Source organism: Lycorma delicatula, chromosome 5 (assembly GCF_047948215.1).
Source record: "Lycorma delicatula isolate Av1 chromosome 5, ASM4794821v1, whole genome shotgun sequence".
Taxonomy (NCBI): domain Eukaryota; kingdom Metazoa; phylum Arthropoda; class Insecta; order Hemiptera; family Fulgoridae; genus Lycorma; species Lycorma delicatula.
In genome coordinates this window covers 145,614,426-145,634,631 of record NC_134459.1, presented here as the reverse complement: position 1 = coordinate 145,634,631, position 20,206 = coordinate 145,614,426, and the positions used below count along the sequence as shown (strand labels likewise).

The 20,206-nt window shown below is 28.3% G+C and overlaps 1 protein-coding gene across 1 annotated transcript in view; it reads left to right on the top strand.

Moving 5' to 3' along the window:
• The window catches only part of LOC142325763 (uncharacterized), a 33,643-nt gene extending 13,807 nt beyond the window's left edge, over positions 1 to 19,836 (top strand). The window contains exons 3-8 of the mRNA XM_075367795.1: positions 2,327 to 2,630; positions 7,581 to 7,651; positions 8,734 to 8,957; positions 13,890 to 14,020; positions 18,304 to 18,465; positions 19,311 to 19,836. Coding sequence (XP_075223910.1) covers positions 2,327 to 2,630; positions 7,581 to 7,651; positions 8,734 to 8,957; positions 13,890 to 14,020; positions 18,304 to 18,465; positions 19,311 to 19,475 — 1,057 coding nt within the window. The 3' untranslated portion in view covers positions 19,476 to 19,836. The remainder of the gene's footprint in view (positions 1 to 2,326; positions 2,631 to 7,580; positions 7,652 to 8,733; positions 8,958 to 13,889; positions 14,021 to 18,303; positions 18,466 to 19,310) is intronic.
• The last annotated feature ends 370 nt before the right edge of the window (positions 19,837 to 20,206 follow it).

Genomic DNA, 20,206 nt, shown 5'->3' with positions numbered 1-20,206 from the left:
AACGAATACATTTAAAATATTATCCGTAAAACGTTATTTATCTTCAAATGTATTATATGTTTTTATTCTCATTACAGTTATTTACAGATTATATAAATATTAGTGTCATTTATTATACACAGTAGTGTGCAAATTAATCTGAACACAGATTTTACTTAATAAAAAGTAACTTTATTTAGAAAAAAATCATTCCATACAATTTGTGACTACATAGTAATTGATATGTTCTCCTTTATCCTTACTCACTCCACGTTCATTATTTAGCTTTCACTGAACGGGTGTACAAGTACTACACTTTCTTTTTGACTTCTTTATCATGAAGCCATATCAATATTATTGCTTTAATGAGGTAAATTTTTGTGATACTATTCATTTTTGAAAATTTTTTTTTGACTATTGCCCAAAGATTTCCAATTGAATTTAAGTCTAGGGAGTTGCCTAGTCACAGAAGCGGTTTAAAAAAAAATGTTTAATTTTTCCTGTATTTTGGCAGTATGGCTTGGCACCAAATCTTGTTAGAACACTGCATTGACTTGTGGGAATTTGTTTTAAAGTTGTGTCACAACCCTTTCCCTCAGAATCTTGATATAGCCATCACTTTTTAACATTCTATCAACTGGAAGTAATGAACTTCCTTCAAACGTGAAACAACCCCAAAACATGTTTCTCTGGGGATGTTTAACTGACTGTTGGATATGAGTTGGTGATCTATTTTCTTTTCTAATTGTTTTTCTAATGAATGACATTGTAACCCCTGGACATAAAAATGTGCCTCATCAGAAAACATAACATTTTTTCAGTCTTTGTTGGTCTACTTAGCGTTTTTTAGCACATTGTTGGTGTTAAAAGCTGCATTCTAGTTGGCTGATAAGCTTTCCATCCAGCTGCAAGAAATCAGTATCTAAAAGTTGTCACTTGTAAATCTGTTCCTTTGGCTCCTAATTCTCGATTTAAATCCACAACAGCTAATTTTAGATGAAGTTTACTCTTTCTCACCAATAACCGATTTTGTGCTAGAACAGATTTTCTTTTACAGCCATATTTGTCTTTCTTTCTTTTGAGGTGAAAAGAAACCAGCTTCTTTAAATTGTTTTAAAATATCATTCATTGCTACTTACTCTATACCACACTCAGAAGTTATTTGTCATTGTATCATACTGCTGTGCTCAGAAAGAGAAACAATTTTCAAATGCTTTCTTGGAATTATGTCTATTATTATATATATTTAAGACATACAGAACAAAAAATACAAAATAATAATTTTGTAACAAAAAATGATAAACTTTCACAAAATACTATTTATAACATGAAAACTACTAAGTAGCCCAAGAACAATAACCTCAAATTACACAGATAGCTTAAATAATGGGTGTGATTAATCAGTGTAGCCACTACATAGAAATTAACAAAAAAAAAATCCTTGTATTTGGATTAATTTGCACACTTCTGTATTAGAGAGAAAAAATTATCTAACCTATAGAAGAACCATGTTAAATTTATTCGAAAAAAAAATACTTGCATAAAAATAGTATATGAAAGTGTGCAGTACCCAAAATTATGGAGTTAAAAAAGATTTAATATGGTAAACCTCAAAATATTCATTTAAATTTTGAGAATGACAGGAACTAAGTTGTTAATAACATCTTACCAAGTAAGTGTTAAAATATTTAAAATGTTAAATTATTTTTCTGTAACTAATGCATTTAACTGCACACATGCATTTTCATCAAATTAACATTCTAAATCACACAACATGGAATCATATGAGTTTTATATTTAAGAAGTGTTCTCACACTAGAAAATATTTATTAAGAAATTTCAAATGTTTTGTCATTTATACATTCATAATAAGTCAAAAGTCAAAAATGAGTCATGGGCCATGTTTTTAAGATCTAACATTCAATTGTGATTTCTTAAAATGATACCTTTTTGGTTAATAGTTGTTTTTGTTGTTTTTATTTTTTTATTCTAAAAATGCTAATAAAAAATACCAATTTTGTAATGTTTTTTTTCTAATCTTTTATCCCTTTATTACTATTTTTTTATTTATTTATTATTTTATATAATTTACTTTAGTTATATACGTAATTATTTTCTAGATAATTATGATCATTTTTAAGCAATTGAAATGTTACATCTAGATTTTTATTGCTTTCTTGTTTTCCAATTTGTTGATTTTAACTTTTTTTTAGAAAAATCCCTGGTTTTAAATTATTTTTCATAGATTTGATTTATCTTTTATTTATGTCTACTACATTTTAAATATTATAATTGATTTTGCAGTAATTAATTGTGTTGTATTATTTCATTTTAATTTTTACTGTAGTGCTACAACAGAGTTTACTGGTTGGCCAACTCCATCTACAACTCCAATATCGATAGAGAAATTAATAGCACAGGCAAAGGCGGCTGCTGGAACAACTACAACAATAGAAAGTCCAACATCGACCACAACTACAACTACTACTACAACTACAACAACACCAAGATCAACAACACCTGGTATATGTTCTGAGGATTGTAACTTAGCCGCTACAATAAAGTTAGTCGGTGGTGCTAAATGGGTGCCTGAACTTTTAGACCACAATACCAAAGAATGGCAGGAACTAGCAAATGAAGTTGAACAACAGGTCTGTTGAGTTCTTTTATTGAATATTCTAATAGTTTTACTGAAATGATTATTTTTATAAATATTGATTTAAATTGACTGCAAAGTTTTAATTATTTAATTTTTATCGATAAACAAAAACCTTGTTTAATTTAAAATAAACTCATTTTCTTCTGAAATGAGCATTGATTAAAAACAAAATATATTTTACATTAAAAAAAAAAAGAAGCATTAACTATATGAAATAAAAATTTATAAAGAAATATTTCACATGCTACCTAAAGAAGTGATGGTTAATTAAAAATCAACCTCAAATAATCAACTAAATATATAATAATAATAATAATAATAATAATAACTAAAATAACTAAAATATATAATAATCAACTAAAAATCAACCTTTCTTCTTTCTTTCTTTATTTTTTATTTATTTATTTTTTTTATTATTATTATTATTAAATGACAAAATAATAAGATTGTTAATTATCACACAGCAATTATGAAGAAAAAGTATGAGTAATTTAAGATTGAGTCATTCTATATTTAATAATTTTTTTAGTGTCATCACAATTTCTTATCCTTATCAGTGAACAAAATAATACTCTAAAATTAGAAATTTTAAATAATTCCCTTTCAAAATAACTGGAAATGTTTTAAAAGTTGTTAATGATTAATAGATTCAAAGTTATTAATTAAGGCGTCATTAATGGTGTCCCTAACAGTGTCACTGCTAACCACACTTACAAATGAGTTACAGAAATAACTCTAAAAGGTCTTCTTAAAGAACAATTTTTAAGAAAAATAATAATAAAATATCCTTCATTTTATTACTCAATTCATCTTCTAACTACTTGCTTGTGAGTGATTGTGCATTATGTGTGAGCATACAGGGTTTTTGTTGAGTAAGGTACTTGCCCCAAATGAAGCAGAGCATCACTGCTGAAAAAACGCAGTAATAAACATAAGAAAATCAGTTTATTCAAAAAAGATTGTAAATTAATTTAAGAATTTTTTTCATAATCTAGATACAATCAGTATTTTAAAAGAAATGTAGGCTTAATTTGGATAAAAGCTTAACACATAAGTCAACAAAATTTTTAAGTCATTTACCTAAGTATGATATTAATTTAGTTATTTTATTATTAATTTTATTTTTTATTATTATTAATTTTAGCTATTTTAAAGTAATAATTCAGCTACTTATATAATAGTAATTTTATACATCTCTCTATTATATCTAGTTGACTGATGTTAATTTAACCTATTTGGTTAAAAAACATGGTGAAGATAATAATAATTATCTTGAGTACATTTTAACTAATGAAGTGAGAGCAACTAACTAATGAATAAACTAACAGCTTACAATGTAATGCTTCTGATGGAAAATGGAAATAATATTCTCCATTAACTCATGATCTAGTACATAATACATAAAGCTTATGCAGCAGTCGATGAACTGGAGGGATCAAACTGAACTTTAGGCTGATGACAACACATAAAATCTTATAGCTACATTTGGCAAATGATGTATCAATCATATTAATATTTTTTTTTTTTTTGTCTTCAATCATTTGACTGGTTTGATGCAGCTCTCCAAGATTCCCTATCTAGTGCTAGTCGTTTCATTTCAGTATACCCTCTACATCCTACATCCCCAACAATTTGTTTTACATACATCCAAATGTGGCCTGCCTACACAATTTTTTCCTTCTACCTGTCCTTCCAATATTAAAGTGACTATTCCAGGATGCCTTAGTATGTGGCCTATAAGTCTGTCTCTTCTTTTAACTATATTTTTCCAAATGCTTCTTTCTTCATCTATTTGCCGCAATACCTCTTCATTTGTCACTTTATCCACCCATCTGATTTTTAACATTCTCCTATAGCACCACATTTCAAAAGCTTCTAATCTTTTCTTCTCAGATACTCCGATTGTCCAAGTTTCACTTCCATATAAAGCGACACTCCAAACATACACTTTCAAAAATCTTTTCCTGACATTTAAATTAATTTTTGATGTAAACAAATTATATTTCTTACTGAAGGCTCGTTTAGCTTGTGCTATTCGGCATTTTATATCGCTCCTGCTTCGTCCATCTTTAGTAATTTTACTTCCCAAATAACAAAATTCTTCTACCTCCATAATCTTTTCTCCTCCTATTTTCACATTCAGCGGTCCATCTTTGTTATTTCTACTACATTTCATTACTTTTGTTTTGTTCTTGTTTATTTTCATGCGATAGTTCTTGCGTAGGACTTCATCTATGCCGTTCATTGTTTCTTCTAAATCCTTTTTACTCTCGGCTAGAATTACTATATCATCAGCAAATCGTAGCATCTTTATCTTTTCACCTTGTACTGTTACTCCGAATCTAAATTGTTCTTTAACATCATTAACTGCTAGTTCCATGTAAAGATTAAGAAGTAACGGAGATAGGGAACATCCTTGTCGGACTCCCTTTCTTATTAGGGCTTCTTTCTTATGTTCTTCAATTGTTATTGTTGCTGTTTGGTTCCTGTACATGTTAGCAATTGTTCTTCTATCTCTGTATTTGAACCCTAATTTTTTTTTTTAAAATACTGAACATTTTATTCCAGTCTACGTTATCAAAAGCCTTTTCTAGGTCTATAAACGCCGTTCAAGTCCTAGTAAAGCCAGTTATTTTTACACGGATTTGAATACTAGATCGTGGTTACCGGTGTTCTTTGGTGGTTGGGTTTCAATTAACCACACATCTCAGGAATGGTCGAACTGAGAATGTACAAGACTACACTTCATTTACACTCATACATATCATCCTCATTCATCCTCTGAAGAATTATCTAAACGGTAGTTACCGGAGGCTAAACAGGAAAAAAGAGAGAGGTCTATAAACGCCAAGTATGTTGGTTTGTTTTTCTTTAATCTTCCTTCTACTATTAATCTGAGGCCTAAAATTGCTTCCCTTGTCCCTATACTTTTCCTGAAACCAAATTGGTCTTCTCCTAACACTTCTTCCACTCTCCTCTCAATTCTTCTGTATAAAATTCTAGTTAAGATTTTTGATGCATGACTAATTAAACTAATTGTTCTGTATTCTTCACATTTATCTGCCCCTGCTTTCTTTGGTATCATAACTATAACACTTTTTTTGAAGTCTGATGGAAATTCCCCATTTTCATAAATATTACACACCAGTTTGTATAATCTATCAATCGCTTCCTCACCTGCACTGCGCAGTAATTCTACAGGTATTCCGTCTATTCCAGGAGCCTTTCTGCCATTTAAATCTTTTAATGCTCTCTTAAATTCAGATCTCAGTATTGCTTCTCCCATTTCATCCTCTTCAACTTCCTCTTCTTCCTCTATAACACCATTTTCTAATTCATTTCCTCCATATAACTCTTCAATATATTCCACCCATCTATCGACTTTACCTTTCGTATTATATATTGGTGTACCATCTTTGTTTAACACATTATTAGATTTTAATTTATGTACCCCAAAATTTTCCTTAACTTTCCTGTATGCTCCATCTATTTTACCAATGTTCATTTCTCTTTCCACTTCTGAACACTTTTCTTTAATCCACTCTTCTTTCACCAGTTTGCACTTCCTGTTTATAGCATTTCTTAATTTCCGATAGTTCCTTTTACTTTCTTCATCACTAGCATTCTTATATTTTCTACGTTCATCCATCAGCTGCAATATATCGTCTGAAACCCAAGGTTTTCTACCGGTTCTCTTTATTCCGCCTAAGTTTGCTTCTGCTGATTTAAGAATTTCCTTTTTAACATTTTCCCATTCTTCTTCTACATTTTCTACCTTATCTTTTTTACTCAGACCTCTTGCGATGTCCTCCTCAAAAATCTTCTTTACCTCCTCTTCCTCAAGCTTCTCTAAATTCCACCGATTCATCTGACACCTTTTCTTCAGGTTTTTAAACCCCAATCTACATTTCATTATCACCAAATTATGGTCGCTATCAATGTCTGCTCCAGGGTAAGTTTTGCAGTCAACGAGTTGATTTCTAAATCTTTGCTTAACCATGATATAATCTATCTGATACCTTCCAGTATCGCCTGGCTTTTTCCAAGTGTATATTCTTCTATTATGATTTTTAAATTGGGTGTTGGCAATTACTAAATTATACTTCATGCAAAATTCTATAAGTCGGTCCCCTCTTTCATTCCTTTTGCCCAGCCCGTATTCACCCACTATATTTCCTTCCTTGCCTTTTCCAATGCTTGCATTCCAATCTCCAACTATTATTAAATTTTCATCTCCTTTTACGTGTTTAATTGCTTCATCAATCTCTTCGTATACACACTCTACCTCATCATCATCATGGGTGCTTGTAGGCATATAGACGTTAACAATCGTTGTCGGTTTAGGTTTTGATTTTATCCTTATTACAATGATTCTATCGCTATGCGTTTTGAAATACTCCACTCTCCTCCCTATCTTCTTGTTCACCACGAAACCTACTCCTGCCTGCCCATTATTTGACGCTGAGTTAATTACTCTAAAATCACCTGACCAAAAGTCGCCTTCTTCTTCCCACCGAACCTCACTAATTCCTACTATATCCACATTTGTCCTACCCATTTCCCTTTTTAAATTTTCTAGTCTACCAACCTTTTTCAAGCTTCTAACATTCCACGCTCCGACTCGTAGAATGTTATTTTTTAATTTTCTGGTGACCCCTTCCTTAGTAGTCCCCACCCGGAGATCCGAACGGGGGACTATTTTACCTCCGGAATATTTTACCAAGGAAGGCGCCTCCATTATTGCTATGTGAAAATGCAGAGAGCCACATTTTCTTGGAAAAAAAGCAGCTGTAGTTTTCCATTGCTTTCAGCTATATTAATATTATTAACTAATTTTTGTATACAAACTTCATTACTGTTGGAGTTTTTAAAATGTTTGAAAATGAATTATACTTACTACCATAAAGTCAGATTTCTTAACGTTTTATTACACTTTTTTCAGCTTGAATATGTGTATGGCAACTCAGAATCACTAAGCAAATGGTACAAGAAAATAACTGTTGATGCCTTCAGGTAAGAAATTATTGATAATTTGTTATACAAATAAACCTTTTTTAAAGTTAGATGTTGTCTCAAGTTTATTTAACTTATTGTGATTTAATTTTTACGTAATGAAATAAATGTTAATTGTTTAAATTATTGTTAAAATTACTACAGAATGTTAATATTATTAGTATTAAAATTTAAATTACTAGATTATCACTTAATAAATGTTAAGTACTAATCTTATCTTAATCATGCCAAGAACATATTTAAAAACACCTTCCGATCAAACAGCCTATCTTCCTAATTACTATGTAATAATTAAATTGATGCTAACTCAAGATACTTTTCAAAGTTTTTTAAATCAAAGAAAAGAAAATAACTTTATTAAAACGTATAAAATTGAATTTACAAAAATTGAATAAGTATAGCAATTTTTGAAACACTAGTTTTAAAAGATGGGCTATCAAGTTCTTTATTGAGCTTATCTTATCTAACTGGTATGGTTTAGTTTGTAATGAATGATTTATTTATTTTAATTTCATTTCCAAACTGAATAACTATATATTTACGTATTAAGTAATACATTATGTATTAAATAACGTATAATTTAGGTTACAGTTTATTGCTTAGCACTATATTGACAATTATCAACAAAAAAAAATCATTCTTACCTGCAAATCTATAAATAATAATAGTATTGAAGTTATTATTATCAAGTGGAATATATTAATGCTTTAAACTGTTCAAGTACCTTAAGTTATTTTACTGTCTATGGAGCTAGAGTTACATTGAATGATTGAGGGTGGAGGAAAATTTAAAAAATTATTACTGTATATTTTAATCAATTACATTATTTGATAATTAATCGCATTATTATTAATTGTGGGCAACTAATTAGGAGGAATTTATACAATAAAAAAGAAAAAGCAAATAAGAGAGGACTAGACAAAGAAAATTGTAAAGGAAATCCCTTCTAAAACTATATTTACTTGGAAGGGTGGCCATCATTATAATAAATAAAAAAAATGGTAAAATGTAGTTTTTTAATAAACAGATTTTTATTATTATCTTCCTGTACTTATGTTTAATATGTATTTCTTTTTTTCTAGTGAAGGGAGTATCTTAGTTGATTATTTTGTGGAACTTAGTGAATTGGGACGTACCGTTAATACAGCTGACATGAAACGCATGTTTCATGACAGTTTGTATCGTTCAACAATAAGCAGTGAAGCTCTTATTGGAGAAGCATCAACTTCTGATTCTGCTGATCTTTCTAGTCAGCAATATAGACTAGGAAAGTTTGTTGTTGACCCAAAATACACAGACTTTGTGGGTCAGTATTCTGTCGCTTCTTTTAAAAATACTAATTTTATAAAGCAAAATATAAATTACGTATAAACGGATATTTTTTAATAACAAGTTTTATGAAACCAAAATTTTGAATAACCAACAATTGTGTCACTGAATAATTGCAATTAATCAATGATTGTTTGATCATCATGTTACATTAACCAGATACAAAAATAGTTTCCCTAATATGTATAGAATTGCTGGTTTAGTTTACTGCACAATAATAACTTTTTGTTATACCATTGTTAATTATAATAGTTGAACTGCACAATTAGAATAAAACATTGAAGAGTACATACACATAATAATTGAAAGTTGTAAGCCTAGAACTCATAACTTTGTTTCTTTGAATGTAGCTTATGTAGCAGTCATTTTATTTTATAATTTTATGAATTACAATTTTTTTTTGGAAAAAGATGTAAAAGATTATTTTAAATCATAAGAATATCATTTCTATAATGTAATGAAATATAATTTGTTTACATCAAAAATTAATTTAAATGTCAGGAAAAACTTTTTGAAAGTATATGTTTGGAGTGTCGCTTTATATGGAAGTGAAGCTTGGACAATCGGAGTATCTGAGAAGAAAAGATAGAAGCTTTTGAAATGTGGTGCTATAGGAGAATGTTAAAAATCAGGTGGTTGGATAAAGTGACAAATGAAGAGCTATTGCGGCAAATAGATGAAGAAAGAAGCATTTGGAAAAATATAGTTAAAAGAAGAGACAGACTTATAGGCCACATACTAATGCATCCTGGAATAGTCACTTTAATATTGGATGGACAGGTTGAAGGAAAAATTGTGTAGGCAGGCCACGTTTGGAATATGTAAAACAAATTGTTAGGGATGTAGGATGTAGGGGGTATACTGAAATGAAACGACTAGCACTAGATAGGGAATCTTGGAGAGCTGCATCAAACCAGTCAAATGACTGATGACAAAAAAAAAATAATGTAATGGGTGGAGATACGTTAAACATTATTTCCTATTTTTTTTACAAAAAGATACACATATTACATTTATGTGTATTATTATGCATTTACTATTATTATGCATACGTAAAGATTAGTATGATTATAGACAGATATTTTTTTTTTAGAAAGAGAAGTGGTTTTTTCCTGTGCAGAAAATATGTTGAATATATGAAAGCCAATCCATTTAAAAAGAAACAAGCATTTTTAATTTGTTTAAAAAGTATAAATAAGGAATATGATACTTAAAAATCTTAAATTGACATCCCTGTTATCAGTCAGCTGTCTAAATCAGCTGATCGACTAGAGTTCTAAAATAAATAATTATCATCAGTCAGTGTTAACAGTAAACAACTCTGTTGTATAACTCAGGAGATGACACATCACTAAATGTAGCAGCTGGCATTGTTTACTTTGAAATCAGTAATGAAATTGAACCATGTTATGTTAATAAACTACAATCACATTTATCACTACAAATTATCATCACAGGCATATTTATAGCCTAGGTACCAAACAAAAGGGAACAACATTTGTTATTTATTGAATCTAATTAATGAATTTCAATAATTTTGATCCATTGTTAAAAACATTTTAAGACATAATTAAAAATATTAATTATTGAAAATTTTACATTATAGTTTATTACAACAAGATTCAACCACAACAATGCACCACACTAACGATAATGAAATTTGACACTGGGGACCTTTTCATGAAAACACTAAGTTACTGCAGAAAATATAGCCACATAATTATATTATAAATTAGTACAGTACTCTGTTATTCACAAAGGTGAATTTTTAGTAAGAATAGATTTTTTATTGTGATGAGACCTGGGTCATCATCACCAGTGTGGTGATGATGAATTCAAGTTCCAAAGTATGGATTGGAAGATCTAACCACCTACTATCCACCATCCACCAATACCTTAGTAGCAAAGTCTTTGTCTTGAAGTCTGAGCCTTTTTTATAATTTTGCTTCTTTGTTGATGTAAAACTTCTAACCATCCACCAGTGTGTGGTGGGTAGTTAGAGCACAGAAAATCATAGAAAATTGGAAATTTTCTATGAAGATTTAATTTGATTTTTACTAGAAAAAAAAACTAAATCCTCCAATACTAAAAAAAGACTCAATTTACATAAAAAAAGAAAACTTTCTCGGTCCTCACATTAATGATCATTACACATTGTCCAATCAACATTTGAAACCACTGAAAAGTTAGACTGGAAGATTCTATTACATCAACCTTATAGTCAAGACCTCATTCTATGAGACTTCTCTTTATTTGAATCCCTGATGAAGTCAGTATATGGAATGAAGTTTTACAACAACAAAGAAACAAAAACAAAGCTATAAAACTGGCACAGACTTCATGAAGTCTGTGCCAGTAGCAAAGTCTTTGTCATGACAAAGACTTTGCTACTAACATAAAAAATAACAAATCGAGGAATGTGGGAAGTGTATAATTGTAGTTGGTGTGGTTGGGATATTATGGTTATTTTTACAGCTAACAACTAGAAAGATTATTATCATCCAGAAATCATCTGCAAAACGCTAGTGAACTAAAAAGAGAACAATTTATTTCAAATAATTTTGAAAAATAGGTAAATTAAATTTATTGAACAAGCTATAATAAACAAATTGTGCTTGTTGTTTTTATTTATTAATGGCTCTGGCAAATAAAAGTATCTAAGCAAATAAATCAGTGTCACAAAAAAATGTAATAATATATACTTATGCAAATATATATATTTTTTTTATATTAAGAATTACGTGATCTAACACACCATAATAAGTACGAAAAACAAAATATGAATAATGTGTTCCTTTTCATCATCGGATAAGCCTAAGTGAAAGATTATTTCTTTTTTTCTTGTTGTATAAAGAAGAAATGATAAAAAATAATTGCTGCAGAAAGAAAATATAATAATAAAATCACAAAGCATTGTAACATGAATATAAAAATAAATTAGTAAATTATAAAAACATATTTTACAACAAATATAAAATAAGTCATAATTAAGAAAATTACAAATATTATCAATTATGAATGCTTAGTCTAAGAGGAAAAATCTGCAGATATGTTTTTTTAGTTTCTTAATTTTCATTTTTGAAAAACAGCTATAAAAATGACCCACCTTCTAAATATATGAAAATTTACATTAATATTAGTAATAATAAATAAAAATATTTATTTTGACTTACCATAATAGAAAAATCTTACTCTAAAGATGTTGCTAAATCTTTGTCACCAAAATCAACTTTGCTTGTAGATGAATAATCATTTGTCTTCATCATCACTTTCTCCTAAATTGATAACAAATTTTTCTTCAGCATCATCAACTAAATGTTCTTTCTCTAAATATTCATCTTCTAGTTTTTTCATACTAGAAATCCTTTCTTCACATTGCAAAATCATGGCATTTAATTTGAACATGACTTTATTTAGGACATATATCCTTTATGCATTTACCTACATCATTTCAGTGAGGTTTAGATCCAGGTGATATGGTGGCAGGTAAATGGCTGTGTGATCATGAGCTTCCAGAAGGTGATCCAAAATACATGTCTTATGCCTTGGTTTATGCAACTTAACTAGTTTGTAAAATTCCAATCTAAGCATTTTAGGATGAAACTGTATTTGCTTCTCCTGTAACCAATATCTATTTCCGATTTCTTAGATTTTGTTGCCCTACCATATTGATTATTATGGTATGCAGCTTTATCCAGCACTGAACCGACTGCAGAAATAGATTTGGACAGAGTTTTTTCCACCCATTTCATGAGATTCCTGATTGATGTGTTACTTTTTAATATTAGCAGACTGTTGTTTATGAATCCCATCCCATGCCACCATGCATGATTTACTCTGTCTCCTTTTTATACAGGACAATATATGTCCTGATCAGAATTGTCCAACCACATTTTATTTGAGATATGAGAAGATAAAATGTACATTTCATCTGTATAAACAATAAGATAACATATTCTTTATGCTCATATTTCATCATTTTCAGTGAGAATATTTCTATTATTTTTCTCCATCAAAATCCTAATGATTTCAAAATTTTTCTGATGCTTCATACACCACCCTGAAAACTAATAGCCTCTTTCAGTTTATTACAATTATGTTTAGCTGTAGGAAGCACTTTTTTTTGCAAACAGAAATCATAAACAATTCACCTGACTAAACATTTAGCAAAACCGTCTAAATTAGTAAGTCTGTTTATGTTTTTTTTGGGGTTTGAAACAAGCATTCACCCTCCAACATCCCATTCTTTTCTTTTCTAATAGTTTTAACAGTCCTGGCCAAAATCCCACATGCAGCAGCAGCTCTCACTATACACTTTTTCACAGGAATAATATATAGCATGCATGAAACCGCCTGTTCTTTGAACTGTTTGCCCTCTCTTTCCATAAACTGATAAATGTTCCGTATAATTTTCTGAGCTTAACTATGGAGAATTTTCTTCTCTTAAGCTTTGATAACCCTCCATAATTGTTCAGAGAACACTAAAAATACGCAAGAAAACAAATATTCACTAATATTAAAATACAACTACAAAAATATTATACTTAGAATAATGCACTTGACATATGTAAAACCAAAATATAGATTAGTATAAACAAAATAACTTTAAGCAGCATGCACTTCTTTGTTATTAAATTGTAACAAGATTTTTAACGTGTTCCCAGTTTAAAAACAAATATGTCATGTTATTAGTAATTGGATGACGTCATCTGCCACAAACCTCACTTGCCTGTCCAACCTAATCCAGCCGACAGTTCAGTTGACAAAGACAGGAGCAATCTTTGAGCTTACTTAGTATATATATTTTTAAAATTATTTGCCAACTAGATAAGGTACACATGCTTATAAATTGTATATCACTCATTCTTTAATGACTTAATACTAACTTTAATATATTAATTTTTTTCAGTTCTACCCAAACAAATAGTTCCAACTGTTGGTCTGGCAGAAGAAGATGTATTATTACCTCAGTGGGCAATTGCTGTTATTGTTATTGGATTAGCTTCGCTGCTCTTTGTAATCATATTTGGAGTAACAGTAGTACGTTCTGATTACTTTCTCTTACATATAATAATTATTTAAGTGAACTATGCACTTATCATAACTTTTGTTTATTATTCTTTCTCATGTACAATAATTATTAGTTATAAAAATATATGCATACTGCTAGTTTTATCTAGCACATAGATTGTTTAAATAATTTTGAACAACTTTATTAACTTATAGTATTGTTATTCATTTATTTTTAATTTTACTTGTAGCTAATGAAATGTTAACTAATTCAATTAGATAATGCTAAAGCAGTATCTTTTTTTTACCAGTTTCAAAAAAGGAGCAGGTCAAACAATTCAAACTGTACAATTTTTTGTACAGTACAAAATGTACAAACTGTACATTTTTTTTATAATGTACATTCAAGCCTTACTCTTCACCAGGATGCAATGACTTTTTTCATGGTGAAAGTGTTTCTTGCGGTATCATTTTAGGGTTTTTCACATACCATAACAAAAAATGAGATGGTCTACTCGTACATAGAAGTTTTGATTATTTTTCTTTAAACAGTAAATGAGCAAAATTAGTCAGGAAACTTCAGATAAAAGAATAATATACATTCTCACATTCCAAAGAGCCTTAGTTCACACAAGGTGGCCAGTCTCAATTTCCTTTTCTTATTTTTATTGAGATACAGGTTTCTTTCTCCGTAACACTTCTTGTGAACAGTATGTTTTGATATATTGACCATCTTTTTGCATGGTCTGCTCTGCAGTTTAAAACTGTATTTTAAATAAAATCAGAAAAATCTAAAATAACATAAACTAAAAGAAAAAACTGACTGAAAAAAATTCTAAAAATTAAAAAATAATACTTTTTAAGCTGTTTATATTTAAACTTGAACTTGATACCAAATTAGGGGTCTATGAGTTGTTTTTAATGTAATTTTGATTCATTTAAATAAATTTAATTTGGATGCCGATTTCTTAAAGCCAAAATTTTAAAACCAGAAAACATTTTTTAAAGCAGTTCTTTGAAATCAGTATTACTTTTTTGGGTTTCTTATATTTTAACTGAATTTTAATTATCTTTTATAATGTCTTTACATTAATGTCCATTTTTATATTTTTGACAGCAATTTTTATAAACTGTATAAAATACAATTTTTCATGTAAGGTAAAAGAACCACATTTTACAAAAATTATTAAAGAGGGATCTAAGTATCTTGTTAATGAAATATTTGTTCCTGATGCCTTGTTCAAAACTTATGACTTCATCAGGTCGACTACATGGACCTGAATTAGTGAACTATATTGCAAGATGTTTACATGACAACTAATCGAGTGATGTTGTTTGTCTATACTCACTGAAATGGATGACAGAAGACAATCCTTAACAATAGAAATCTTATTAATATTTTAGTGAACAAATAATACTTTTGTATTAAATAGTAGTTGTAATAATTATATGAAAATTTATTACTAAATAAAATAATTAAAAGTATTAATAAGCAATTATATCATCAGCCTTACCAGCAAATAAGCGTTAAGTCTTCGAGATCTTTCAGTTTTTTCAAACCATCATCAGGAGTTAAAATATTATAATTAAGTCAAAAGTTGAAATATGTATACAGTCATGATTGTCTGCATGTTAACAGTACACTCATGTATACTGTTTCAGTATTTAGTATACTGTTAACATGCCGGCAGTCATGACTGTACATGTATTTTAACTTTTGATTTAATTATAACATTTTAACTCCTGATGATGGTTTGAAAAAACCGAAAGATCTCTAGCACTTCACACTTACTTGCTGGTAAGGTGGGTATATCACTTATTAATTGCTTTTAATTATTTTATTAAAATATATCAGTGGAACCATGCTCAAGAACCTTATTATTACTAAATATTACAATTTTTTCTCTTTACAATAAAATGGTAATTAATACATAATTAATAATTTTTAATTAATTAATCTAAAAGATGACATTTTAATAAATCCCTGATTTATATAAATATATACACAAACACACACACGCTAGTTCCCCTGTTGTGGCTCTACCCACAATATTTTTTTAATACCAAACTTAATTATTTAAAAATAAAAATTTTTTAAACATGAATATTGTTTTTAAATTTTCGATAAATCCTGATAAAATGGTAAATAAAAATTGCTATTAAAAATATAGTAGGAATATATGATAAACAACAAATTGTTGCCCAGCGCTTAAATATAGAAAAATAAAAAAGGAAGATAAAAAAAAATTACCCAATAAAGATAAAGAAAAAATGTATTACAGTCCCCAATCTAGCATCCCCATCAAGGCTTTGCCCACGCTATAAATATAATTAAAAATATTATTTTTTTTATATTGTATTAATAACATGAAAAACATTAAATTACAGTCAAGAAATAATTTCTGTTAAATAAGACAAACAAATTTTGATCAGTACAGGAACCAAAATTTTGAGTGATCTAAGAATGCGGGTTTTAGAACAGTCGGGTCTCCATCTTAAAAATATTAGTTATAACTAGTTACCCATATTTCATACGACTAAAAATTTATTTTGCCTGGTTCTTAGCATTACCCAACAAACACCATTAGGAGGTAACTATACTGTGTTTCTCTTTTTTTTTAATTTTTTAACTACTTTCATTTTATGTTTTTTAGTCAAGTAATCAGAGGCAGGTGTTGCCAGTTACATCGCACAGATAGTAGCAGTGGCAGTGGCTGTGTTGGTTGAGCCACTGTGTAGTACATCGTCGCACCCCTTAAAACATTGAAATTCAAAAAACCCAAAAAAGGTTTTTATATATCTGAAGAGTATTTCCAACCCCAAATCTAATGAATATCTTGTTATATATATATATATATATATTGGGTAATATTTTTTTATCTTCCTGTTTTGTTTTTCTTTATTTAAGCGTTAGGCAATAATTTATCATATAGTCCTACTATATTTTTAATAACAATTTTTATTTACCATTTTATCAGGATTTAATGAAAATTTAAAAACAACATATTAGTATAGTCAGAAATGGGGAAAATTTGCAATCACTATTCAAATTTTTTTTACCTTTCTTCACTCCTTTCAGGGTTGAATATTGAAAAATCTAGAAATTGGTATCAAGTTGATATCTTCACTTGTTAACCAAAAAATTATAAAATAGTAAATTTCATTATTACTCCACTTTAACCATTAAAACTGGGAATTTCAAAAAAATCTTTACTAATGTCCATTTATACTGTAAGAAGAACAAGTATTTAAATTTTCATCAATTTATCTTCAATAATTTTTGCTGGGCATTGATGAATCAGTCAGTCAGTTAGGATAAGTTGCTGTATAGGTTCAAATAAAATAATTTAAACTACTTCAAAATCATTTAAACTATAACTTTTTAAACAAATTTAATTTTATTAAGGTTTTAAATAGTGAATTTATTGTCACAATAGCAAGAGATGAAGGAGGTAATAAAAAAAAGGTAAATTGTAAATGTAATTTTAAAGGTTTTTTTTTTATTCAAAATTATTTTTATTAAAATTAATATTAAAAATTCTATTCCAGTTTGTTTTAAATTTTTTACTGAACTTTAAGTACATTCAAGTATTGTTGTGTGATGATGTTTTCTGAACCATCAAAGCCATTCTTGTAATGAGTCACACTTCTTATAAAAAAAAAAAAAAAAAATATTTTTTAAAATGCTTTTTATGTTCATTTTTTAATATTTAAGCCATTTAATTTTTTTTTAATATCATATTCTTATATTAATTTTTTTTCATTTTACAAGATATATGCTATTATATTTGTTACATATAATGAATTTTGACAGTTGATGAGGCCTAAATACACTAGTCAACATATATCAGTTTTTGTTTTTTTTTTGCTTAAGCATTTTTGCAAAAAGATTTGCATCTTTTTGCAAAATCTTTTAATTTTGTAAACAATTAAACCATGTTTAATTGGATCCTTGAATGTATCAAAGAGAAATCATCATATCAGTTAAGAATGCCTTTATTTATCCAAAAACACATATATTTTAAAAATTTAAACAAAACAAATATATTGATTAAATTGTCTCTTGTTTTATTTATAACAAGCATAATGATCCTACGATATCATGCTTTCATTATAGTAATTTTTTTTTCTGTACTTCATATTAAAATCTATTTCTTTATTATTTCACTAATTAATTATCATGTAATTGACATTAGTAATGACTGATTGCTAATTTGTCTTGGAATTGAATCTATAGCAAAATTTCAAATCGGTTGGAAGGATGAAAAATGAATTACACAAGTGATTTATGCAGTTTATCTTATTTTTCACAGCTGGTAAATCGACATAAAAGTGCCAAGAAAAAATCTCCTGTTGCTTTAACAGAAGACATGTTAAATGAATTAAATAAGAATCATATGGGTGGACTTGATAATTATGGAGCTGATGATTTGTATAATATGGAAGATGTTTGGAATGACAAACCACCAAAAAAGGTAAAATATAAATATTCTTAATGACATATTAAGTTAGCTAATTAATAATAAGTATCTCAGATTGTGCTATCTTTCAAGTTATATTGATCAATTATTAGTCGGTTCTGAAAGTATATTTTATAAATTAAATAGATTAATAATTTTCAAAATACCATTTTTATTGTATTATTATTTTTTAAATTTTGTTATTTTATAACATTTTTTTAACATTCTTATAACCTCACCATTTATTAAGAATTACACTTTATGTATCTAATCCACATTAAAAATCTAAAACCACAGTAGGCTAGAAAAAATGTATCAATTAAAATATTGTAACAAAAGAAATAAACCAGAGTTTACTATATTAAAAATCAGAATTAAAATTTGCAGAAAATCCTGTCTGAATCACATCTTAGAATTATAAATACACAATAAAAATTGAATGAAAGCAGAATTTACTTAGCGGTTAGTAATTTGTAATAATAGGTCCAGTACTTGAAATTCCAAAAGTAAGCTCATGATCAGGGTGACATGAAGAGTTAAATCGGTTTTAAAGTATCTGGTCAATCCAGAAGGAAAATACTTGTTTGAAGAATTATAGAATACTTATTCTAATAGTATTGTTTTAATTTTGTTTTAACTTATAAACTGGATAAGTTAAAACAAAAAATTTATGAATGTCAAAAATATCTACATAATACCCAGTATTCTGCAGTTTTTTACAATTAAACAATACTGAAGTTTGTGCCCGTATAAAAATTATTGGAGTTCTTTTACACATCTGATTTTTTACATTTTATTTATTCCATTTTATGTTAATCATAGTTTATATTAAAAATGATTTTTGTTTTTTTACTTTACAGAGATCATCAGGATCACTACATGACAATAGTATGGCTAATTTATATGACAGTTGGCGTTCAGAATGGAATGGTTATTATTACAATGCATATTATGGTAACGGGAATGGTGGTAGTAGTACCAGCGGATATACTAGACGTCGTTCTGACTATGACACTAATTTTTGAAAAACATCTTTAAAATAAATCATAAGTAATCAAATGTTTTATATGTTTCATGTATGATAACATGAAATTATTGACTGTCCATACATTAGACGTGATGTATGATGATTTACCACATTTTAAAACAGGTTGCCAACATCTGGTGTGTTATATAAACATTATGACGATAACATGTTAATTACTGTTCCAGAAAAAATTAATTTTTAACAAATTACTGCCTAAAATTGTTTGAAAGGAGACATGATTCGGTGTACTTGAATCAATAACTACATAATTTCTTATTGATAGTTTCTTGTAGTAGTTTTATTAGTCTTTGTTACTACTTTTTTAAATTCTGTTGAACCTGTTTATTGTGAGAGATAGAGAGAGAGAGTGAGATTGTGTAGCATTTCTTTATGAGATTCTGTACTAATTTTTCACAAAACAGTGAATTAAAAAAAAAAGTAGTATAATGAGATGTAAAGGTCAGATTTTACTAATTATTTGTTACAAGATTTAGTGAAATGTATCATTTTATTAATCTCATATGATCATAATTTTGCAGTGTTCAGTTAAATAAACATTTTACTCTTTTTTCTGTCGGAAGAGCTCTTGACAGCTTTATTCATTTCTTTCAACATGCTACTCCCACATACAGGTTCTAAAATTTTATGAACAAAAGGCAGAATCTTATAAAAAGTTTTATGACTTATCCATGTTCCCATGTTCATTTTAAAATTTGCAACAAAGATCAC